The sequence below is a fragment of the Stenella coeruleoalba genome (assembly GCF_951394435.1).
Source record: "Stenella coeruleoalba genome assembly, chromosome: 21".
In the NCBI taxonomy this organism is placed as follows: domain Eukaryota; kingdom Metazoa; phylum Chordata; class Mammalia; order Artiodactyla; family Delphinidae; genus Stenella; species Stenella coeruleoalba.
In genome coordinates this window covers 7,155,353-7,179,120 of record NC_137167.1, presented here as the reverse complement: position 1 = coordinate 7,179,120, position 23,768 = coordinate 7,155,353, and the positions used below count along the sequence as shown (strand labels likewise).

At 59.5% G+C, this 23,768-nt stretch overlaps 2 protein-coding genes across 2 annotated transcripts in view; one reads left to right on the top strand and one right to left on the bottom strand.

Annotated features, from left to right (window-relative positions):
- The window catches only part of ADGRA2 (adhesion G protein-coupled receptor A2), a 32,989-nt gene extending 15,988 nt beyond the window's left edge, over positions 1–17,001 (top strand). The window contains exons 3-19 of the mRNA XM_079909457.1: positions 6,641–6,712; positions 6,973–7,044; positions 7,178–7,249; positions 7,553–7,716; positions 8,114–8,327; positions 8,938–9,102; positions 9,692–9,890; positions 10,359–10,508; positions 10,638–10,799; positions 11,482–11,706; positions 11,888–12,104; positions 12,662–12,870; positions 13,645–13,772; positions 14,050–14,173; positions 14,597–14,742; positions 15,374–15,463; positions 15,699–17,001. Of these exons, the coding sequence (XP_079765583.1) occupies positions 6,641–6,712; positions 6,973–7,044; positions 7,178–7,249; positions 7,553–7,716; positions 8,114–8,327; positions 8,938–9,102; positions 9,692–9,890; positions 10,359–10,508; positions 10,638–10,799; positions 11,482–11,706; positions 11,888–12,104; positions 12,662–12,870; positions 13,645–13,772; positions 14,050–14,173; positions 14,597–14,742; positions 15,374–15,463; positions 15,699–16,968 (3,679 nt within the window). The 3' untranslated portion in view covers positions 16,969–17,001. The remainder of the gene's footprint in view (positions 1–6,640; positions 6,713–6,972; positions 7,045–7,177; positions 7,250–7,552; positions 7,717–8,113; positions 8,328–8,937; positions 9,103–9,691; positions 9,891–10,358; positions 10,509–10,637; positions 10,800–11,481; positions 11,707–11,887; positions 12,105–12,661; positions 12,871–13,644; positions 13,773–14,049; positions 14,174–14,596; positions 14,743–15,373; positions 15,464–15,698) is intronic.
- Positions 17,002–19,172: 2,171 nt separating this feature from the next.
- Positions 19,173–23,503, bottom strand: BRF2 (BRF2 general transcription factor IIIB subunit). The gene is made up of 4 exons (XM_079909458.1): positions 23,219–23,503; positions 22,447–22,506; positions 20,960–21,281; positions 19,173–19,916 (listed from the first exon to the last, which is right to left on the bottom strand). Exons 1-4 carry the CDS (start codon positions 23,370–23,372, stop codon positions 19,178–19,180), a joined length of 1,275 nt encoding a protein of 424 aa, XP_079765584.1. The 5' UTR covers positions 23,373–23,503; the 3' UTR covers positions 19,173–19,177.
- Between the last annotated feature and the right edge of the window lie 265 nt (positions 23,504–23,768).

Sequence of the window (23,768 nt, the reverse complement as noted above, 5' to 3'; positions counted from 1 at the left end):
AGAACTTCTCTGGGAAACCTCGGGTTTTGCTCTCCGGGCCTTCAACTGATTGGGTGAGGCCCACCCATGTTAGCAGAGGTTGTCTCCTTTATTTAAAGTCAACTGACTGTAGACGGTAACCACATCTACAAGATACCTCCGCAGCAGCACCTAGATTAGTGATTGATTAAGTCACCGAGGGCTATACTCCGACACATAAAACTAATCATCACAGTCACTACCCACTACCCCAGAGGTAGGGAGAGGTCCTGGCCCCGGTCCTGAAGATGCTAATTCATCAGGTCAGCAGGGGCCTGGGAATTGTTTACAAGGTATGCGGGCAATTCTCATGCTCATTGGGGTTGGGAACCAGTGGACCAGATGACCCCTGCACTGTGGGCCTATTCATTGCAAACGAGACGCCGTGGCTTGGCGTGCAGTTGGTGCCAGGAAACACTGATCTCTCTGTCCTCTTGGACTCAGCCGTCCAGGCTGGGGCGGCTGAGCCTGTGGCAGCTTCACATCCCACAGTCCATGCAGCAAGTCCCATGGGAGTTAGCGGCCTGTCTGATAACTGAGTAGATGTGGGCTGCTCCAGAAAGTGCCGGCATTGCCCGCCCTGCTGAGCGCCCCTCTGGCCTCTGCAAACAGGTGGGGTGTAAGTGGGGGGCTCCCCTGTTGTGCAGTGCAGGGCCCCGAGGCCAGGAAGGGGACACAGAGAGGGCCCTGAGAGGGAATGTGCCTGAGATGATCCCACGGGAGGACCCGCGCTCCAGAGAACTGGGGGGTGAGGTGGGATGGGGGAGACACACCTTTATCAGGCAGGCAGGCTGAACTGGGGAATCTCAAACAGTCCAGCAGAGTTCAAGGCCAGCCCAGGAGTGTGCAGAAGGGCCCAGAGGTGTGTGAGGCCCTGTCTCTGAGCCCTCCTTTGTGTCCCGCCTCCCTCAGCAGACTAGCCAGAGGAAAGGCTTTGGGAGTGAAGGGGCAGGCGATGAAAGGGCACAGGACTTCACCCTGGAGTGAAAAGAGACTGGGATTGAATTCCACCTCCATATGCCTTCTGGGTGCCTGTTCAGGCTCTCACCTGGACCAAGGGGCAAGGCACGGCTCCCTGACAGGTGGCCACGGAGGTAGATGAGTTCACCCAGGAAGAGAGCAGGGGACACCTCGGCCTCTCAGTAAATGGCCGTCCCCTTCTCCTCGGAAGAGTTGCAAGTGGCAAGATGTCACACAGGCCGCCCCAGACCGCCTAGATTCGTCCAGAGCCCCCAGCCCTAGGCAGGCGGTCGTGTAGATGAAATCTACGGGCGGAAAGGACTCGCGGATGGATCATTCCTCGGGTCCCTTGCGTCTCTGCCCGGATCCTTCCCACGCATTCAGCAGAGGGCTGGCCACCTGAAGACTTTCCTGGACTCCAGGGTGACCCAGTCACAGTGAGAAGCCCCCAGACCGTGGATCGAGCCGGCCACAGGGCAGACAGCCCCCAGGAGGGGTCAAAGGAGCCCGGGACTGGGCGTGCAGGCCTGCGTGTGGATCTGTGTGGACACACGCCTCCAGAGGCCTGTGCACGCCTGGAGGAGAGGGCCCAGGGCGGGAGCCTGGGCAGCCCCAGGATGATTTGTCATTGCCTAATGAGATTAATGAGCCCCGGGGGCTGGTATGCCGCGGTGCTGCGGCACTCATTAGACGCAGATGCTCACGGGAACGATGCGGGGGCCTGGGGGCGGGGGCGGTGCGTGCGGCTCACCCGCCAGGTGGTTTTCATTAATCTGGGGGCGGGGGCGAGGGTAAGGCGGCCGGGTTCTGCCCCCCCCTCCCCCGCCCCTAGGCGCTGGAGAGGAATGCCGCGCCGAGGCAGAGGGCGCGGGAAGGGAGGCCGGTGGGTCCGGGGACAGCCCTCCGGCTCGCTGTTGCAGGCCCAATGCCTGGCACCGGGTATGTGCTCCATAAATACCTCCTGGATGAGATCAGAGACGAGAGGGGCCCGGGGCGTGGCGCTGCGAGGGAGCCTAGGACCGCCTGGGGTTTCCTCCTGGTCGCCACAGTCTCTCCGTTTGCCCTCCCCCCAGGCAACCCCTGGACCTGCGGCGGGGGGTTCTGCCCACTCCTCAGCCATCCCCCCCCACTTTCTAAGGAACCCTGAAAGTCCTAGAGGGCCCAGGGGAGCTGCTGTGCGGCCTCCAAACCTATAATTCGGTTTTCAAACCCACAAGCAGGGAGGTCTTTGGGGGCCAGAGGGAGCCAACTTCGTGCCGCCCCACCCTGTCCAAGCGTGGGTACACACACACACACACACACACACACACTCACACACACACACGCTGTCATACAAACTCACACTCACTCTTAACAGCTTTAATGAGACATAATTTACATACCGTTAAGTTCACCCGTTTAAAACGTAGGATCCAATGGTTTTGAGTGTATTTACAGTTGTGCAATCATCATCATAATCTAATTTTAGAACATTTTCATCATCCCCCGAAGAAATCTTGAATCATTAGCAATCACTCCCCGTTCCTCCCCCCCCCCGCCCCCCCACCCCCGGCCCATTTCCCAGCCCTAAGCCAACCACTCATCTACTTTCTGTCTCTATAGACTTGCCTATTCTGGACATTTCATATAAATAGGAAGCACACAGTATGTAATCTTTTATAACTGGATTCTTTCAGCAAGCATAGTGTTTTCAGAGCTCACCCATATTATAGCATGTATTGGCAAGTCATTCTTTTTTATGGCCAAATAATGTTCCATTGTATGAAAATACCATATTTTGTTCACTCGTTCATTAGTTGATGGACATTTGGGGTGTTCCACTTTGGGGCTTATGAATAATGCTGCTATGAATATTCCTATATGTGTTCTTGTGTTCATGTATGTTCACTTCTCTTGGATTTGTACCAAGGAGTGGAATTGCTGGGTCATATGGTAACTTTAACTGCCAAGCTGTTTTCCAAAGTGGCTGCACTATTTTACACTCCCATCTATAATATATAAGGATTGCAATCTCTGTTTTTTAAATCATAGCCATCTTAGTGGACGTGAAGTGGTCTCTCATTGTGGGTTTGATTTGCATTTCCCTAATGGTGTTGAGCACCTCTTCATGCATTAATTGGTCATTTGTATATCCTCTTTGAAGAAAACGTCTATTCAAATCCCTTGCCCATTTTTTTTTCAGCTGGGCTATTTGTCTTTTTATTATTGAGTTGTAAGAGTTCTTTATGTATTCTGGATAGAAGTCCCTTATCAGGTATATGATTTGCAAATATTTTCTCTCATCCCAGGGGTTGTCTTTCAATTTTCTTGGTGGTACCCTTTCAAGAGCAAAACTTTAACATTTTCAAGTGTAACGTATCAATCTGCTCTTTTTTTTGGCTGCGTTGGGTCTTCGTTGCTGCACCCGGGCTTTTTCTAGTTGCGGCGAGCGGGGGCTACTCTTAGTTGCGGTGTGCAGGCTTCTCATTGCGGTGGCTTCTCCTGTTGCGGAGCACGGGCTCTAGGCACGCGGGCTTCAGTAGTTGCGGCATGTGGGCTCAGTAGTTGTGGTTTGTGGGCTTAGTTGCTCTGCAGCATGTGGGATCTTCCTGGACCAGGGATCGAACCCGCGTCCCCTGCATTGGCAGGCAGATTCTTAACCACTGCGCCGCCAGGGAAGTCTTCAATCTGCTCTTTTATTGCTTGTGCTTATACACTCAGTCTTACACATTCAGCTTCCTGAGCTGCTTTTTGCCCAAGAAGGACATAGAGCAAGATTTGCTCCCAGGTATCCCCCCCCGCAACTTCTGCCATAGGGTGTCCTTCCCCTCCATGTGGACATAGGTACAGGGAGAGGGGTCTATCTTGATCCAGGAGCCTGGTCTGGATTAGGCAAGGGGGTGTAGGGAGGGAGGCTCCACCCATAAGCTGCATTCTCTCCAGGTTCCAAGACCAGAGGTCTGTGGAAGCAGACAGAGGGCAGGAGATTCCACATCATAGAAGCATCTGTGCGTCCTTGCAAACTCACCTAAGGAATGAAGGAATCCAATGAGCAAGTCCAGGGCAGGAGGTTGTAACCTAGGTTCCACGAGCCCCTGGAATCAGATGCACAATATTGGGGGTAGTGCATTCTTCTAGGGCAGGACTCCATAGCCCTCATCAGATATTCAAAAGGATGTGCTAAGCGAGAAATGTGCAGAACCACCAACCTATAGGGGCCTCGCGGGTCCACAAAAATACCCAAGTTCTACGGTAGCATTTCCTCCTACCACTAGGGAGGGTACAGCCCCAGAGCTGCGTCCCCCACCTTAGGGACCAGGAGACCTCAGCTGCCCAGGGGCCAGCCCCCATCGGGCTAGCAGCTCAGGAGCCGCCCCTGGCCTGTGCCCCTCCGGAGAGGACCCAAGACTGGTTGGTTCCAGGCCAGCAGGCCGTCTCTGAGGGCACTCCTTCTGAGGGCTGCCTTGGTCACCCCGGAAGCCTCTCTGCGGGCGTGAGACAAGAGGTCAGGACCGCCGACACTTGCTGGAAGCTCCCCTTTCAGAAGGCCCTGGCTGGCCCGGGCTGCAGGAAACCCAGGGCAGGAAGGGGCTGGGCCCGAGCGGGCTGCCGTGCTCCCATCTGTAGAGCATCAGTGGGGCAGCCGGGCGGGGGGTTCTCGAGGGGGGCCAGGGAGGAAATGAGAATAAACATAGTGAGCGGAGAGGGAAGGGGCGGGGGGCTGCAGCCTGGGCCCCTTGGCAGCCCATGAAGGGAAGTGACACAATGAGGAATGTGTTTCCCTCTGCTCGTCCCCCACACGGGTGGGAGGCGGAGCCCTGAGAATGGCCAGAACCCAAGAGGGGCCGGGGGCACGGGCTGCCGCAGCATCAGAGGACCGGGCTGTGGGGTGGGGGGGCAACCCTGGGCGGGCGGGCGCTCTCCCAGCCATCTCCAGCCTCCTCTCTGCAGGAGCCTTCTAGGGGCTGCCTTCTCGCACATTCCCTGCCTGCACGAAGCGGCCCTTCCGGGGGCTTCCTCTTCTTTCTCAGCGGGGCGCAGGGTTATGCAGCCCAAGTCCTTGGTATGAGAGGGTGCTGAGGTGTGAGGAGCCCCAGCCAGGGGCAGGGCTGGGCAGGGGATTTGTTGCATTTCCCTCTGTCTCTCTGTCTCTGTCTCTCTCTGGGTGTTTCTGTCCCCAGCCGGGGACTGTCTGTGTGAAAACAGGCCCCCTGCTGGGACGGCACCTCCCCATCCTGGACACCCATTTCCTCTCCCCCCAGAAGGGAGCTGGCTCAGTTAACCCCCTGCTGCCCATAATCCGGAGCTGCCCCTGAGACTCTGACCTGCAGAGCCAAGAAGGCGGGTCTGGCCCGGGGGGTGGGGGTGGGGGTGGTGGCAGGGCCTTGGAGAGCAGGCTGACCCCACAGGCCAACCTAAGTTGATTATTCCAGGAACCCCCCACCCTTGCCCTCTGCCTCATGATCTCCTGGGTGCTTGGGTGGGCCCGAGAGAATGTTGGAAGGTAGGGATTTAGCCAGGAGGCTGCAGCCCTCCCCGCCCCCAGGTGGGCAGTGAGGCCTCCTGGTAAGGTCTCTGTGGGCCGCGAGCCTGTTCTGGTTTGGCTCGGGAAAGACACAGGTAGGCCTTGGGTAGGTGGGCAAGTGTTGGGTCAGCCTGGCGCCTCTCCCCATAGCTGTGCCCGAGAGGACAGGGTGCTGGGGCAGGCCAGGGGGCCAGCCATCGCCTTGGGCCTCAGTGGTCCCAGAGGGTTGCCGGGTCTGGTGGGGGGCTGGGGCCATGTGGGCACCGGCCGATCCCCAGTGGGCCGGGACTGTCCCTTCGGCCCGCCCCTGCTGCCCCGGGAGGATGTGACAAAGTGGAGGGAGGGTGGCACTCTGACCGTGTGATGGAGTTTGAGCCACCAGAGCCTGGGACGGGAAGCTACTCTGAAAACTTCCCTGCAGTTCGTCCCTCCTGGTGGGTGACCCTTGGCCCTGTGGTGCCCGGGGGCCAACTGCCATCTTCTGTCCAGTCTGTGACCCGAGGTGGCCCTTCCCCTGCCACCCTCTCTCTGCACTAGGGGCTCGAGGAGGCCTGGGGGGAGGGCGGCAGGTGACCCCCTCGGCCTCAGCTTCCTCATGTGAGGGCTGAGGGGCGGGGCCAGGTGATGGACAACCCCCCAGGGCAGCATCCACAGGGTCACCAGCCAGCCCGGGACCTTTCCTCACCTGCCAGGTGGAGCATCCGCCCGATGGCTCTAAAGTACCTCCCCGCGGCCAGGCTCAAGATGACCTTACCTTTGTGTAGCAGTTGACAAAGGGCCGCTACACCCATTTTCAAACGATTCTACAGCAGCCCTGAGAGACTGAGAAACTCAGGGCAGTTCGTGGGAACCGGGAACCGAGGCCTCCTGACTCCCGGTTCACGGCCAGCTCCTCTCCCGTTTCCGCCGCGCCGGCCTCCTCACCCGAGGCCCTTTCCCCGGATCTCTCGGTGTCTGCATCCTCCCTGACCCAGGGAGGCGGAGGGGGACCCGTCTGAGCGGCCAGGTCCTTCATCCGGCCTCCCAGCCGCGCCGAGGCGAGCAGGGACTTAGAGGGAAACCGAGAGCCCGGCACTGGCGGCGGTGAGGCCGCCCGCCACGGGCAGCCGCGTGGCCCCGGAGCGGGCGAGGTGTGAGGCCCCCGCTTGCTTCCCACAGGGACCTGAGGAACAACGTCATCAGCACAGTGCAGGCGGGCGCCTTTCTGGGTCTGGGGGAGCTGAAGCGCCTGTGAGTGGCCTGTCCTGACCCCACGCCCCAGCCCCCTCGTCCCTGGAGGCGGTCCCGTGGGTGCCGCCACCCTCCCACTCACCCTCCCTCACTGCCTCTCCTCCCCGCACGCAACAGGCTGGGGGCAGACATTTCATGCCCCAGCACCGTGTCTTTCTCCGCTCCCGCCCACAAGCCCCGCCCACACGCGTGTGTCCCTCACAAGCGGATCCGTGCGCTACCACGTGGCCGACTTGCTGAGGTCGTGTGTGTCTCTCCAGAGATCTCTCCAACAACCGGATTGGCTGTCTCACCTCTGAGACCTTCCAAGGCCTCCCCAGGCTTCTCCGGCTGTGAGTGAGGGACGGGGAGGGGGGCAGAGGGAAGGCTCCCCAAAGCCTCACGGGTCCCCGCATTCTCATCACTCACCACCCACCTCCTGTGGCCCAGAGGGAGCCTAAGATCCCCTCTCCCTGTTCCCTGCAGAAACATATCTGGCAACATCTTCTCCAGTCTGCCACCGGGGGTCTTTGATGAGCTGCCAGCCCTTAAGGTTGTGTGAGTATCCTTCCCCAGCCCCAGCAGTCAGGCCCTGCTTCCTTCCACTTCCCAGGAGGGAGACGCATAAGCACCGTGCCCACGTGGCCAGCCTTCTGAGGAGGTGGGGCAGACGATGGCTGAAGCTCCACCATACGCGCCTCCCCGTGCTTGCCGTGGCGGCCATGGTGGCAGCAGGGCGCACGTGCACAATTTTGCCCTCCCGGCCCTCTCCAGCCTCAGTCTCTCCCTGGGGCTCCATCCCCACCCCGGGGAGCCCACGCTCCCTCTGCTCTACCCTGTGGCCCCTCCACCCCCCTGCAGGGACTTGGGCACCGAGTTCCTGACGTGTGACTGCCGCCTGCGCTGGCTGCTGTCCTGGGCCCGGAATCGCTCCGTGCAGCTGTCGGAGCGCACGCTCTGTGCCTACCCCAGCGCCCTGCACGCCCAGACCCTGGGCGGCCTCCAGGAGGCCCAGCTGCGCTGCGGTGAGCAAACCCGCACCCTCAGGCTCCCTCCTGAGGGGCCCCTGCTGGCCCAAGGCTCCCTGTGCGCTGGGCTTGGCCTCCAGGGCGTCCTCTCCCTCAGATCCCACTGGGGGCTGGTCCTCCATCTGCTTTTGTAAACTTCCTTTGGGGCCGCTGCTTTGTTTATGTTTTCCGTCTGGTCCCACCTCTTGGGGTGACAAGTGTGCAGCGGAAAGAAGCATCTTTATTTGTTCGAAACCTGCCTGCTCCTCTCCTGCGCTCTTATCTCCGGAGACTCTCCAGCCCCCCTTCTCCTTCCGAGTTGGGGCGGGCTCCAGACCAGACAGAGGGGCCTGGCTCTGCCCCCACTGGACCCTCACCCGTCACTCAGCCTCACTGCCAGTGTCCCCTCCCACAGAGGGGGCCCTGGAGCTGCACACACATCACCTCATCCCATCCCTCCGCCAAGTGGTCTTCCAGGGCGACCGGCTGCCCTTCCAGTGCTCGGCCAGCTACCTGGGCAATGACACCCACGTCCGCTGGTACCACAACCGGGCCCCTGTGGAGGGCGACGAGCAGGCGGGCATCCTCCTGGGCGAGAGCCTCATCCACGACTGCACCTTCATCACCAGGTACAGGCCCTGCGGCCCCTTCTGGGCCCATGGCGCGGGCGGGGGTGGCCACAGTACCCTCATGCACCCCGCAAAGGAGATGGCCTGATCTGGGGATACGTGCGGGTGTGCTGATGCACATCCAGGACTAAGTCAGAAATGGTCTGGATGAGGGACAGATTGAACGCCTGATAGAAGAAAAAGATTATATCTGACATTTCTGCAGTGCTTTCACAATGATACAGCGGCTCTCACCTGTATCATTGGACTTGATCTCTCCAGTAGATTTGCAAGAGAGGTAATATTATCTCTGTGATAAAACATGGGGAAATTGGGGAATTCCCTGGCGGTCCGGGGGTTAGGATTCAGCGCTTTCACTACCAGGGCCGGGGTTCATGCTGGTCGAGGAACTAAGATCCTGCAAGCCACACGGCACAGCCAAAAAAAGACAGACACTAACGGAAGGCCAATCAGAGTTAAAGAAGTGTGTACGTGTTTCCCTGGCTCAGTTAAAGAAATGAGCCCGGAGCTGATGCCCTGTGTGCCCCAGGGTGGCCCCCGGGCGCTTGGGGAGGGTGGCTGGCCGCAGGGAGCGCCTCCAGCCAGCCCTCGCCCGCCCGCCCGCCCACAGTGAGCTGACCCTGTCTCACATCGGCGTGTGGGCCTCAGGCGAATGGGAGTGCTCCGTGTCTACGGTCCAGGGAAACGCCAGCAAGAAGGTGGAGATCGTGGTGCTGGAGACCTCGGCCTCCTACTGCCCCGCAGAGCGAGTCGCCAACAACCGCGGGGACTTCAGGTTCGAGACCCAGGCCCCGGCCCACACCCTGCTCCTGCCCCTGGGACCACCGGTGACCGGTCCCCCACCCACTCCAAGCTGGAGAATACACTGCCTTTTGTCATTCAGCTCCAGGTCCCGCTGGCATATTTACAGAGACCGTATCCTTTTGTATAAAATCACCCTCCGAATGTGCTGTGCAGAACAAAAAGGGTTTTTTTTCGTTTTTCTTCCTTACATGCGTAGCTGACAAGGCTCTCCCACTGCGGATGCCACATTTTCACATCCCAGTGGCCTCTCGCTTAGGCAGGGGAGGCGTTATTCTCCCCATCGTACAGCCGAGAAGACTAAGGCCCAGAAAGCATAAGTGACTGGAACTCAGGACTTCAAGTCCAGCCTCGCAGCACCAGTGACAGCACTGTCCCAACAAACACAGCTTTAGAAAGGAGGTGGAGCTTGGGAAGCCCTTGAAGTCCCGTCCAAACACACACCCTCTTCTGGGCCCGTCCTGCAGCTCCCAAGGAGTCTGGCCTCACAGTTCTCAGGGCAGGGGAGGGACTCTTGGCCTGAGGAGCCTAGGTCATCAGCAACTTCCCACCTCTGCCCCCAGGTGGCCTCGAACTCTGGCTGGCATCACAGCCTACCAGTCCTGCCTGCAGTACCCCTTCACCTCGGTGCCCCTGAGCGGGGGTGCCCCTGGCACCCGAGCCTCCCGCCGGTGTGACCGAGCTGGCCGCTGGGAGCCGGGGGACTACTCCCACTGTCTGTACACCAACGACATCACCCGGGTCCTCTACACCTTCGTGCTGGTGAGGCCAGGAGAGGGGAGGGGTGCGGGAAAGGGGGAGGGGAGAAGCCTGCTGGCCTCATGGGCTGTGCCTTGGGATGCATGGTGAGGGGCCGTGGTCACCGTGTCTCATGCTCTTCTCCTCTAGCTTTCCCTTTCCCAGGGGACTCAGAACCCCAGGGCCACACTTGGGACATGTGGGCCACCCCCAAGGTCCCCAGTACAGCAAGGACAGCCTTAAGCAGAAAGCAGGGACAGCGTGAGGTCATCCCGTTGTCCTCAAGCAGTGGCATAACCAGTGGACGGCCCCGAGTTGGGAAGGGCTCACTCCTTACCTTCGCCTCCTGTCTGGACCAGACCCAGCTGTGGGCTAGACCCTGTTCCCTAGGCCCCATTGCTCTGAGCATCAGCACAGGGGAGGGGGCCCCCACGCTGTTTGGGGGGAGAAGGAGCCAGATTAGACGGTGCCCTTTCCTCCCCACACCCCCAGATGCCCATCAATGCCTCCAACGCACTGACCCTGGCCCACCAGCTTCGAGTATATACGGCCGAGGCCGCCAGCTTCTCCGACATGATGGACGTTGTCTACGTGGCTCAGATGATCCAGAAGTTTCTGGGTTATGTCGACCAGATCAAAGAGGTGAGATTCGATCGGGCCCCTGGGGCCCCTGGAAATCACCTGCCCCCCACCTGCTGAAGCCGGTCTCGCCCCAGCCTCTGGGTCCCCAGCCCCCCCTCCTGCCCTCAGTGACTCCGCCCCCGCCTCCAGCTGGTGGAGGTGATGGTGGATATGGCCAGCAACCTGATGCTGGTGGACGAGCACCTGCTGTGGTTGGCCCAGCGCGAGGACAAGGCCTGCAGCGGCATCGTGGGCGCCCTGGAGCGCATTGGGGGGGCCGCCCTGAGCGCCCACGCCCAGCACATCTCTGTGGTACGGTGGGCCGGCTGGGAGGGTGCCCTGCCCAGGGAGGGACAGGGAGGGACTCAGAGGTGACGGGGCTAGCCCTTGTCATCCAGGAGCAAGTCCTCCGAGTGTGCACCAGCCGTGCGCCCAGTTAGCGAGAACACCGAACGTGACTAGGGTTCCGTTTGTGTGGCATCAAATTCCAACTTGTCAGGAGCAGGGCAGAGGAGAGGGAGGCCGGCGACATCGGAGAAGTTACACAGGGCTTCGTGCGGGGACCGAGTTGAAGGGCTAGCCGGATGGAAGCACGTGGGGGGTGGGGTGGGGAAGGGGTGACGGAGACTTCTGTTCCCTGAGAAGAGGGGGAGTTTCCAGCGGTGGGTGGCGAACCAGCTAACAAGCAGCGCACAGCATCTCCTCTGCGTGAGACTGTGCTGGGTGCCGGGGGAGATCCGAGGGGGGCGAGGACCCTGCTCCCCGGCATAGCTGGGGCAGCAGGACTGGGACGTGGCAAGAGCTGGGCCAGCTCCAGGACGGGGTGTGAGCGAGCGGGAGGACGGACCGAAGAGCAGGGGTTCGGGGGATTCCACGGCAGACGCGAGGCTGCCAGGCCCTGAGTGATGAGCAAGGACGGCGGGTTGGCCTGAGCAGGTCTGCGGTCTCCAGCAGGAGAAGGCCAGGAGAGGGGTGACAAGGTCCCTGTCCCTAGAACTCGAGGAACGTGGCCTTGGAGGCCTACCTCATCAAGCCGCACAGCTACGTGGGCCTGACCTGCACGGCCTTCCAGAGGAGGGAGGCCGGTGCGCCGGGCACCCGGCCCTTGGGTCCCGGCCAGAACCCCTCCCCGGAGCCGGAGCCCCTGGCCGACCAGCAGCTCCGCTTCCGCTGTACCACGGGGAGGCCCAACGTTTCTCTGTCGTCCTTCCACATCAAGGTGGGCGCCGGGGGAGGGAGGATGCTGAGAGGGCAGGTACGGGTGCAGGCACCTAGTCAGGTGGATGGTGTGAGGGGACGCAGGACTCAGACAGTGGGTGAGGGGATGGAGGAGGAGGGGCTGGAGGACAGCGGAGCCCCAGGGACCCGGGTGTCTCTGAGGAACTCCTGTTTCCCCCCAGAACAGCGTGGCCCTGGCCTCCATCCAGCTGCCGCCCAGTCTATTCTCGTCCCTCCCGGCTGCCCTGGCCCCCCCGGCCCCCCCAGACTGCACCCTGCAGCTGCTTGTCTTCCGAAACGGCCGTCTCTTCCGCAGCCACGGCAACACCTCCCGCCCTGGAGCCGCTGGGCTTGGCAAGAGGCGCGGCGTGGCCACCCCCGTCATCTCTGCGGGAACCAGTAAGGGCCTGCACCCCGCCCGCCCTCCCCTGCGCCCCCCGCGCCCCCCGCGCCCTGCTGGAGGTGGCCGGGGGCGGTGGCCCTGCACCATTTCCTCGGGCGGTGCGGGGCAGGGATGTCCCGTGAAGGAATGGACTGGTGGAGAAAAGGCTCAGGAGACCCTGGGTTTCACAGCCCAGATTCGTCAGATTTCCAAAGGGCTATAACACGAACCCTCCACCCACCTGGGCCTCCTTCCGTCCCCCTTCGTCACCTGGTGCCAACTTCCCCCTCAGGGTGCCCTCCTGAATCCTCCCTTCATCCGGGCTTCCACTCCCTCCGCGTCACCTTCCACCTTCTCGTCCCGGACCCCAGAGTCCTCCCTTCCTGGGCATGTCGCCACGACTCATTTGGCACTTAGGTGGGCCACCACCTCCAGGTGCCTTTATTTTGATTCATCCTTGTGTCTCCCAGTTAGGCTGACGCCCTGGGGGGCAGGCCCACACTTGGCATCTAACTCTATTCCCCAAGCCCAGCGCACGCCCTGACCGAGCCTGAGTGGACCCCCTCCCCTGTAGGTGGCTGCAGCGTGGGAAACCTGACTGAGCCGGTGGCCGTTTCGCTGCGGCATTGGGCTGAGGGGGCCGAGCCCGTGGCCGCTTGGTGGAGCCAGGAGGGGCCGGGGGGGCCCGGGGGCTGGAGCTCTGAGGGCTGCCAGCTCCGCTCCAGCCAGCCCCACGTCAGCTCCCTGCAGTGCCAGCACCTGGGCAACGTGGCCGTGCTCATGGTGAGGGTAGCGGGCACGGGGGTGGAGGGCAGGGGAACGCAGAAGGGGCGCCGGCGGGGGGTGACCAGGGGCACTCTGAGCACCTGGGGCCACAGAAATCCTGAAAAAACAGGCCTTATCGGGCCTCGTGATGGTCAGGACTCGCAGGGAAATAAATGGCCCTCTGGTCTACCCCATACCTCGTCATCTTTCAGAAGACAGGCAGGTCCTCAGGCCCTCTATCAGGTCATCCCTATAATAGCAGCCCCAGAGCAAAAAAAAAAAAGAGAGGTCCTGCCTCTACTCCCATATTGAGAGAGATGGATCAGAGACCACCCAGCCTGGTCTCCACATCCTGCACTCTCTGACACCCAGATCGTTAAAGTGAAAAAAAATCTGGGAACGTTTCTCCATCCTGGTCACCCTTCTCACTCACCCCTGTCCAGCCCCCGTGCCCGCACCACACTTCACAGCCCACTTTTCCAGATCCTGAGCAGGCGTGCAGCTGTATGATAGACAGAACCTGCCCCTCTTCCCTCCTCTCTGATTCTCGGGCTGGGAACCTGAAAAGTTCCCAGAAAGGCAGATCATTAACGCCACCTAGACCGACTTTCTAAGAGAGGGTGTCATGGTGCCTACATCTTTGCTACCCAGATGGACCAAAGGCCAAAGCTGGGGCCCAAAGCTGACTGGGCTTGGGAAGAGGAAAACTGGCCTGGGGGACCGGCCAGGACTCCACAGGGCGGCCTCTCAGCTCCCGGCTTCCCCTTACTCACTTCTCTCTGCTCTTTCCAGGAGCTGCGCGCCTTCCCCAGGGAGGTGGAGGGCTCAGGGGCAGGCCTGCACCCTGTTGTGTACCCCTGCACGGCCCTGCTGCTGCTCTGCCTCTTCTCCACCATCATCACCTACATCCTCCACCACAGGTGAGAGCTCCTGAGGGAAGGGAGGGCATGCCGGGTGTTACTAAGTACTGGCAAGGCGCCAGTGGGTGTTCCTTTCCCAGGCTCTTGCCTAGCCTTTCCTTCAAAGGTTCTGCAGCTGGAAAATGCGTTTGGGGGTTAAGGTGTCCATCCCATTCACGCCCACGCGTGCATACAGATATCTGCCTTCTCCTCGTTGACTCTCCCAGTGACCTTGAGACCCCCATAGGCCTGACCTTGGGTTGGGCGGCCCATTTGTTAAAGACTGTTTCTGCGGCAGCTCCATCCATGTGTCCCGGAAGGGCTGGCACATGCTGCTGAACCTGTGCTTCCACATGGCCATGACCTCCGCCGTCTTTGCGGGAGGCATCACACTCACCAACTACCAGATGGTCTGCCAGGCGGTAAGCAGGAGAAGGGCTGGGGTGGGGGGTCTCCAGGATCGGAGACGGCAGCCTGGGGTACAGGAGGGAGGCGCGCGGGAGGAAGGGGGCTCCGCTCTTCGTGTCCAGCCTCATGGGCGAGGGGGGCATGAGAGTAGGGGAGGTAAGAAGCAGAGCAACTAAGGGACAGGACAAAGTGGAGAGTGGGATCCTGCGATGGAAGAGAGGTCAGGGATGAGCCAGGCAGCAATGACAGGGTCATGGAGAGTACCTGGCACGGGGGAGAACCCTGGGCTGGAAGTAGAGAGGGTACTGTCAGGGACAGAACCCTGGGGAGGTTCTGGGTGGAGCTGGAGGCTGGGCACAAGGGAAGCACGGGAGAGCACTGCGGGGCTGAGGCTCTGGGACGGCCAGTTTCCCAGCCTCAGTGCCTTGACCCTATAGGTGGGCATCACCCTGCACTACTCTTCACTGTCCACACTGCTCTGGATGGGGGTGAAGGCCCGTGTCCTCCACAAGGAGCTTACCTGGAGGGCACCACCTCCACAAGAAGGGGATGCTGCCCTGCCTGCCCCCCGACCCATGCTCCGGTATGTCAGCTCTGGAGGGGGGAAGGGCTCAGGAGTCGGGGGAGGACACCAAAAGCTGTTCTCCCAGGGTGGATGCTGTCCCAGGGGTCCAAGGTCCTGGGAGATCACACTCCCAAGACAGAAGAGGTGGGGAGTTCCCCGGGGGTCCAGTGGTGAGGACTCAGTGCTTCCACTGCAGTGGGCCCGGGGTTCAATCCCTGGTCAGGGAACTAAGATCCCTCAGCCAAAAAAAAATAAAAGGCAGAAGAGGCAAGGCCCTGCGTGGCACTAGGTTGCCCAGTGCCATGGACGGGGGGCATCCTTGGGGTTTTCAGGCATGACAAGGCCAGGAAGGGAGCGACCTCAAAGGGCATTGGGCAGGGATCCTGGGAACCCAAGTGGCACCCCTGGCTTCTGCACTGTTTAGGGTGACAGAAAGCAATTCTGGCCACTGTCCCTTAGAACAGTCTTGGCCAAACCCCTTAGGGACCTACTGACCTGCCCTGGAGAGGCACTGCATCCCTGGCAAACAAACTCTGACATAATTTTTAGGGGAAAGAGGATAGGACAGAGACCCCAAGGTGAGGGTTCTGAGCACCTGGCCCCCTCCTTGTTCCCCAACTCTCTGACCCCCAAACCCATTCCTCTCCAGGTTCTATTTGATCGCGGGAGGGATCCCACTCATTATCTGTGGCATCACAGCCGCTGTCAACATCCACAACTACCGGGACCACAGCCCCTAGTGAGTGCACGGGCCCGCCTGCCCCAAACCTCCCGCCCTGCCCCGGAGGCCTCGCCCTGCCCCGGAGGCCTCCTACTCCGACGCGGCGGCACCAAACACCCGCCCAGCCCGTCACCCAGCCCCAAGCCCTGCATGCTGACTGAGCCGCTTCCGCCTCTCCACTCACCATAGCCTCCCCTCCCGCCCACCCAGCCTCCGCGCCCCACCTCACGCATGCCGCCTGTGTCTCCCTCAGCTGCTGGCTAGTGTGGCGCCCCAGCCTAGGAGCCTTCTACATCCCCGTGGCTTTGATTCTGCTCATCACCTGGATCTATTTCCTGTGCGCGGCGCTGCGCTTACGGGGTCCTCTGGCACAGAGCCCAAAGGGGGGCACCAGCAGGGTCTCCCTGGAGCCAGGGGAGGAGCTGAGGGGTTCCACCAGGCTCAGGAGCAGCGGCCCCCTCCTGAGTGACTCGGGTTCCCTTCTAGCCGCTGGGAGCGCAGGGGTGGTGACGCCCGGGCCCCCGGAGGAGGGTGATGGTCTCTATTCTCCAGGAACCCAGCTGGGGGCGCTGGTGACCACGCATTTCCTCTACCTGGCCATGTGGGCCTGCGGGGCTCTGAGCGTGTCCCAGCGCTGGCTGCCCCGGGTGGTGTGCAGCTGTCTGTACGGGGTGGCGGCCTCCGCCCTGGGCCTCTTCGTCTTCACCCATCACTGTGCCAGGCGCAGGGACGTCAGGGCCTCCTGGCGCGCGTGCCGTCCCCCCGCCTCGGCCTCACGAGCCTCCCCGCGGGCCGCGCCCGCCGCCCCAGAGGACGGGTCCCCGGCGTTCGGAGAGGGGCCCGCGTCCCTCAAGTCGTCCCCGAGCGGCAGCAGCGGCCCCGCCCCGCCCCCGGGCCCCTGCAAGCTCACCAACCTGCAGCTGGCGCAGAGCCAGGCGTGCGAGGCGGGGGTGGCGGCCCGCGGGGAGGCGGAGCCCGAGACGCCGGGCCCCCGGGGGAGCCTCGGCCCGCGCCACCCGAACAACTCGCACCACGGCCGCCGGGGCCACAAGAGCCGGGCCAAGGGGCATCGCGCGGGCGAGGCCGGCGGCAGGAACCGGCTCAGGGCGCCGCGCGGGGGCGCGGCCGGGGCGGCCGAGTTGCCGTCGGGCGAGAGCGGCAGCCCGCACAACAGCCCGTCCGACAGCTACCCGGGCAGCAGCCGCAACAGCCCGGGCGCCGGACCCCGGCTCGAGGGCGAGAGCACGCTCACGCCGTCGGAGGGCAGCGACACGAGCGCCGCGCCGCTCCCCGAGGCCGGCCGGCCGGGCCAGCGCCGCAGCGCCGGCCGCGACCACCTCAAGGGCGGCGGGGGCGGCGCGCTGGAGAAGGAGAGCCAGCGCCGCTCGTACCCGCTCAACGCTGCCAGCCTGAACGGCGCCCCCAAGGGCGGCAAGTACGACGACGTCACCTTGAGCGGCGCCGAGGCGGCCGGCGGCGGCTGCATGAAGACGGGGCTCTGGAAGAGCGAGACCACCGTCTAGGCTGGGGGCGGGCGCCGCTTCAGGACGGGCGGGCCGCGTGCGCAGGAGACCCCGCTTCGGGGTCGATCGGTACGTCCCCAGGATTGAGGTAGAGGTGCCTCGCTGCGCCCGGGCTCGCCAGCTTTAGTCCCGGAGGATGGGGAAAGGACAGGCACAGGCCCGCCAACGCGAAGAGGGCCATCCCTCTGGGGTAGCGACAGACAATCCCCGAACCGCAGACGGGATACGTTTCCGTCCCAGCGCAGGCTGGTTTCGGCAGCCCCTGCCGTCCAGGCTCGGGGGAAAAGTCCTGTGGGGCTGCGGAGTGAGCAAGGGCGGCAGGGACAGCACAGCTCAGGCGGGCTTCTCCTAAGGTACTCCCCGCACCTCCCGCCCCGCTCACGGGCGGCCATCAGCCTTACCCGAAACACACGGGCGATGGGGGCCTGAGTAAGGTGTTCTCTCCTCACTGCCCTCCTCTGAATCAGTCACCCACCTGTGCCCAGATCCTAGGGCCTCTCCCCCACCCGGTTCTGGCTAACTAGGGAGCCAGCCTAGCAGATGAGCCAGGTGACCAGGACCAGTGGGAGGAAACAAGGCGCTGCTTTTCGGATCAGCTATGCAAAAGGAGAAGGTGGGGCGGGGTGAAAGGCAGCTGCAGGGATCAACCAGCCCTGGGAGGGGGGCAGGGGGAGAGGTGCACCATCAGGGCTGGAGGCCATTACCACAGGACTGGGACACACACCACACGGCAGGGCTCAGAGGTGGCGCTTCAGGACAAAGCCCAGGCCCTACACCTAAGAAGCTGCCTGACAGATGCCTGGAGATGATGTGAGGGAAGCAGTTAGTGCTTAGATCTGGGGCTGAAGCCAGTCCTGCCTTAAACCTAATCCTATAAAAAAACAAAAACAACAAAACGCTCTGAAGAGGGGCGCCACCGCCAGGCTGCAGGTGGTGCTGGAGAAGCACTTAACTGTCCAGTCACAAGCCCATATCCCCAGTCTCGGCCCTCCACACCTAGGGACTGACAAAGCGCACTCCCTGCCACGTGAGGCCATAGAGGAGAACCGTTCCAATGATCTGATCTCCAGCTCCATATTAGGGAGAAACCTCCAAAACATCAAACCAGGTTCCTGCCTCCCGTAAGCCCAAGCCAAGCCCCCAGGGCAGTGGGGGGTGGGGGGCCTGCAGCTCACCTGGGGCCTGCACCTTCACTGCTTTTAAACACCAGCACGCATATTTCTCCCAACCTAAAAAGCAACCACCAGCCTTTGGTTACAGGATGCAGTGCGAGTGCAGGGCACCCTGGGCCTCACGAAGAGCCACAGGGAAACCCGGCCCAGTCTCCATATCACCCCAGCCTGGTCACCAAGGCAAGAGAAGACGGGGGCAGGGAGAAAACCCACGCGCCTTGGGATGCATCCTGTTATTTATGCTTGCTGCACAGACAATATTAGACAGAAAAAAAAAAAGGCAAAAAAAAAAAGCTTCGTATTATTCTTCCACTTACGCTGGCTGCTGTTTACATACCCGCCGATGCCTTAGCACTGGAGAGCTTTTTGCAATACGCTGGGGAAAGGGGAGGGAGGGGATGAAAAGTGCCAAAGAAAACATGTTTTTAAAAGCTCGGGTTTTATACAATAGAATGTTTTCTAGCAGATGCCTCTTGTTTTAATATATTAAAATTTTGCAAAGCCCTTTGAGCTATGAGCTTACTCCAGCCCCGGTCCTTTTGTTAGGAGGGAGAGGATCTCTGACACTACACACGAACCCACTAAGGCCTGTGAATGGACGCAGGGCCAAGGGCTGCCCAGTTCCAACCTCTGAGGGCTGATACCATCCGGAATGTGCACTGCTCCACACCAGCAGGGAGGCCCCGCCAGCCCTGCAGCTGCGGTGTATCCAATCTGAACCGAGAGCAGGAGAGCGCCTGGCACCTTCCCAACAGTCCAAGAGAAAGCCAGCCCACAGAACAGGAGTATGCGCGACCACTGTCCGGGACGAGGGATGGGACTCTCCAACCCAGGCGTCCCCGTGTTCCTTCTGACTTCGACTCTGGGACCTGGGGTCCAATAACTGCAGACCCCCTCTTGGGTCCCTTAAATGAGAAGGGAGATACCTAAAGACTTGTATACACTGATTTCTCTGGCTACATCAGGCCTGTTAGCAAGCCGCCGTCAGGTGGGGTTAAGCGCCCGCGCCCCCCGACCCCGCAGACCCCGGCTGTGCATCAGGGAGGGTTAGGGACACTCGTGGCAGCCTGTCTAGCGGCCTGGGCTCTCTGGAAGTCCCTAACTTCCTGAGGGGTACGCAAATACTGCTCGATCTCACTATCAGAAATGTTCTCATCTCCAGTGACTGTGGAGACAGGGGGTGTGGGACAGATCCGCTTTGGGGGCTTCAACATGCAGGGTGGGAGGAGGAGGGTGGGGCTCGCTGGCCGCTTCCCTGCGGGCAAATCTACGGAGACATCGCCCCGGTCCTCTTTTCCCCATCCTTGCCCCTGGCCCGGCCCCTGCAGTTCCTTCTCCCGGGCGTCCAGTGCGTCTGGCTCTGCTGTTCCGTCTCGAAAGGCCTTGCGGACCAACATGTGGCGGTGCTGGAGAAGGTCGCCGATGTGCGCGACCACAGACCGCTTGTCAAGCTTCAGGACCTGCAACCAGGCCAGCTGCTCGGCCAGCCGCAGCAGCACAGCCAGCAGCTCCTGCAGGCGGGAGGAAGCGGGGTAGGGCAGGTCCACGCTCGCCAATTTACAAAATCGGGCAAGGGAACACGTCAGCCGATCTGAAGGCCGCAGCGACTGCCAAGCCAGGAAAGTGGCAGCGGTGATGACAGGCAAGGGATGCCGCCCGGTCACCAGCCACGTCTCATCTGCCAGCTCCACCAACTGCAGCGTTCGCGATAGCATCTTCTCCTTGTCTTCCACGTACTTGGCTGGCACAGACGGGGAGGCTTCAAACAGTTTGAAGCTGAAATAACCAAAATGAGAGTCTGATCTCAATATCTCTGGGGGACTGCTCTTTCAAAGCGCGGAAGATGGGCAAGCTATGCTATCCTCCCGGGAACACTCAAGCCTGCTGGGCAGCAAGTTTATCCAGGTACCGAGAGAAGACAGGGTGAGTCTCCTGCTGAAGAGGTAAAGGGCAGGAGAATGCAGAAGGGAGCTAACATTTCTTGACAATGCCCCTCCCCCATCCCATCAGCCATCATTCTGAGGGCTTCACAAATGTTCTCCTTTAATCTACTCCACAGCCTGTCACGTACATTCAGAGTCACAAAACTTGCCCACAGTCATCCAGCTTGGACGTCACCAAGCTTCACACCCAAGACTGTTTCACACCGATAGTCTTTGCTTTCTACCATATTTGTCAGAAAAAAAGAACACAGCTACTCATTTTGAAAAAAAACAAAAAAACTGGCTTGTAACTCCAGCTCCCTCAGTTACTAATATCCTTTCAGCTCTAATCACACATGATCCTGTCGAGGCAGGGCTGCTCCATCTAGCCAAGTAGGCCACACACAACATGAGTGGTGGAACCCAGGAGCCCCGTGCCAAGGCCAACACCTTCCTTCCTACATCATTAGGGTGCTGTAAGGGCAAAGGGATTTGAAAATTATAAGATTCCAGAAATGTAAAACAGGATTAGCCTGATTAGTGAGTGCTAGGCACAGGAAAGGGAGAAGACTTTTTTCTCCCACATCCTTGTAGATGGGCTTTGGTCAAAAACAGCCAGCCAGGGGTTTCCCTGGCGGCGCAGTGGTTGAGAGTAGGCCTGCCGATGCAGGGAACACGGGTTCGTGCCCCGGGCCGGGAGGATCCCACGTGCCGCAGAGCGGCTGGGCCCGTGAGCCATGGCCGCTGAGCCTGCGCGTCCGGAGCCTGTGCTCCGCGACAGGAGAGGCCACAGCAGTGAGGCCCGCGTACCGCAAAAAAAAAAAAAAAATCCAGCCAGAGGTAAAAGGATTCAGGTCTAAACCCATTCCATCCCCGTGTCTCCCACTAGGCAGGTACCTGCTACAGTAGGTCTTCACCAGGTCCACCAAGCACAGAGATGGCACATCCAGCCCCAGGAGCTTCACCATCTGCAGGTAGGTGCCAGAAAACACATCCAAATCTGCATACAGCAGGGTGCAGATGGTTCCCATGGTCAGGGGCCAGTTATGCTGCCGGCAGGTGATTAAGACACAGCACCCGACCAACACCTCCTTCTTCTGCAGCCTGGCAGCACGGATGCCAGAGTGCTGGTATGCCTGTTGGTAGTAGGCAACTGCCGTGTCCTCAAACGTTGGTGGCAGCTGCAGAACTCGACAGAGGTCTCTCACTCGGCAGAGACCTAAGAAACCCACAGCAGGAGTTAGAGGGGCCCCAACAGCACCTTAAAAGGATCATACACCACGATCAAGTGGGATTTACCCCAGGGATGCAAGGATTTTTCAATATCTGCAAATCAATCGGTGTGATACACCACATCAACAAATTGAAAAATAAAAACCGTACGATCATCTCAATAGATGCAGAAAAAGCTTTTGATAAAATTCAACATCCATTTATGAGAAAAACTCTCCAGAAAGTGGGCATAGAGAGAACATACCTCAACATAATAAAGGCCATATATGACAAACCCACAGCTAACATCATACTCAATGGTGAAAAGCTGAAAGCATTTCCTCTAAGATCAGGAACAAGACAAGAATGCCCGCTCTCGCCATTTTTACTCTACAAAGTTTTGGAAGTCTTAGCCATAGCAATCAGAGACAAAAAAGAAATAAAAGGAATCTAAATTGGAAAGGAAGAAGTAAAACTGTCACTGTTTGCAGATGACACGATACTGTACATAGAGGGGTCAAAGAAGCCACCATGCAGCTCCTAGCAATTTCTGTTCAACTCGCCTCAGATACCAGAGGCACAAATAATGGACCTTTCTACAATGACAAGAGAGACACTTGGTGAGGTCATTCAAAAGGCACAAAGACATTTATGAAAGGAAGTCACGCTTCAGTGCCCCATCTTCTGGAGGCTGGTTTGATCTGTGGCCAAGCCAAAGTTTGATCTGGGCTCCTTGAGTCTACCTCAGACATACCCCCCAAGCAAACCTAAACCTTCCACCTAACTGCCACCTGTCTTAGAACCATCTCCATCCTTTATTTCTAATTACCATTCTCTTCCACTCTACCTTACCCAGTAATGCTGAAAACAGGAAAGACAAGCAGATGGGCTAGACAGGGGTCCCCAACCCCCGGACCAACCACTACTGGTCCTCGGCCTGTTAGGACCCGGGTGGCACAGCAGGAAGTGAGCGGCAGGCGAGCCAGCGAAGCTTCATCTGCCACTCCCAATCACTCGCATTACTACCTAAACCATCCCCCCGTGACCCAGTCCGTGGAAAAACTGTCTTCCACGAAACCGGTCCCTGGTGCCAAAAAGGTTGGGGACCACTGGGCTAGACCATCAGGGGAACTTTCTTTAAAGCCACTGTGTCATAAAAGGTTGATACTCACCTCGTTGCTGGCTGCGACTAACTTGTTCGTTTTCCCCTGTGCTTCGGGAATATGTTACTTCTGTAAGATAATGAACAAATAGCTTGTTTAGCCTCTATTCACCAAATCCCTGCCCTCCCGCCACACAAAACCGGGAAGCAGAATCCCGATCATCATGCACCCACTCCTCGTCTCACAGAAGGTGCCCATCTGTGCAAGTTAAAGGTCCACCTGGTTTTCCATGACCACAAGCAATACCAAATACACAGAGACTAAAAAGGACTAGGACTGCCCTAAAGCAGCTCCAAGTGTTCCAAATTTCCAGCTGTCCCTCCTGTACATCCAGTTCAGGCAATTCTCCTGCCTGCAGATTCTGAGAGCTGCATTGCATAGGAACTTGGAAGGCAAAGTAAAGAAAAAAAAAAAAAGATGCTTTTGCCAATTAGTGCTCAAAACTACTTCGGGATAACAGTATTTTCTGTATTCGTAAAGAATTGATCTATCAATACAATTCTTCGACCATGCCCAGACGAGGTAAACTGAGTGGAACTTTGTTTCTGTTTCATTTATTCAACGTCTGTTAATACCTACTACATATACCAGATATGGTGCTAGAAAAACACAGATGAATGGCAGTCCCTGACCTTCTGCAGCTCGCTCGTCCACTTTAGGATGTTTTCTCTCATATTTAAGGGTGCACGTGACAGGGAGAGGGCAAGAGATAAGAATCTGACGTCAATCCCTCCACAGCCCCAGGCTGTACCCACGGCCCCGGAAAAGCCCGCAGAGGTACCTCGGAGGTTGCCCTCGTCAGTGAAGGTGGTAGTAAGGACTCCCTCGGTGACCACACAGCCGCAGTCGGAGCACACCAGCTGGTTCTGCGAATAGTGCGAGTCTTCCACGAGCTCAGTGGAGCCGCAATCGGGACACCGGCCTCCGCCCGGCATCTCACAACCCGTCCAAAGCCGAGGAGGCTTTCCGACACCCGCCCCTAACGTCGACAACAGCAACTGTGCAGAAACAGGAAGTAGGAGCGGAGCCTTGTAAGGTCTGCACCTTTCTCTTCCGGCCAGCGTAACCGCTGTATTATAGGTATTTCCTCCGCGGCTGCGCGGAACTTCCGGTCCGTTCCTCTTTGGCTCGGGTAGAAACGTGATCTAGGAGAGGAGGTTCCTGTTCTGGACTGTGTCTTCGGGTTCCCCGCAATCTGTAGTTACTTTGAGGTGGGCCCGACTGGGGATTGCATTTGAGTGAGCGTTCTACCTGCATGGACACGGATAACAGACAAGATATTGTTGCCATCCGCAAACAACTCTTCTTTCTAAAGCGCTAGGGGAATCGCA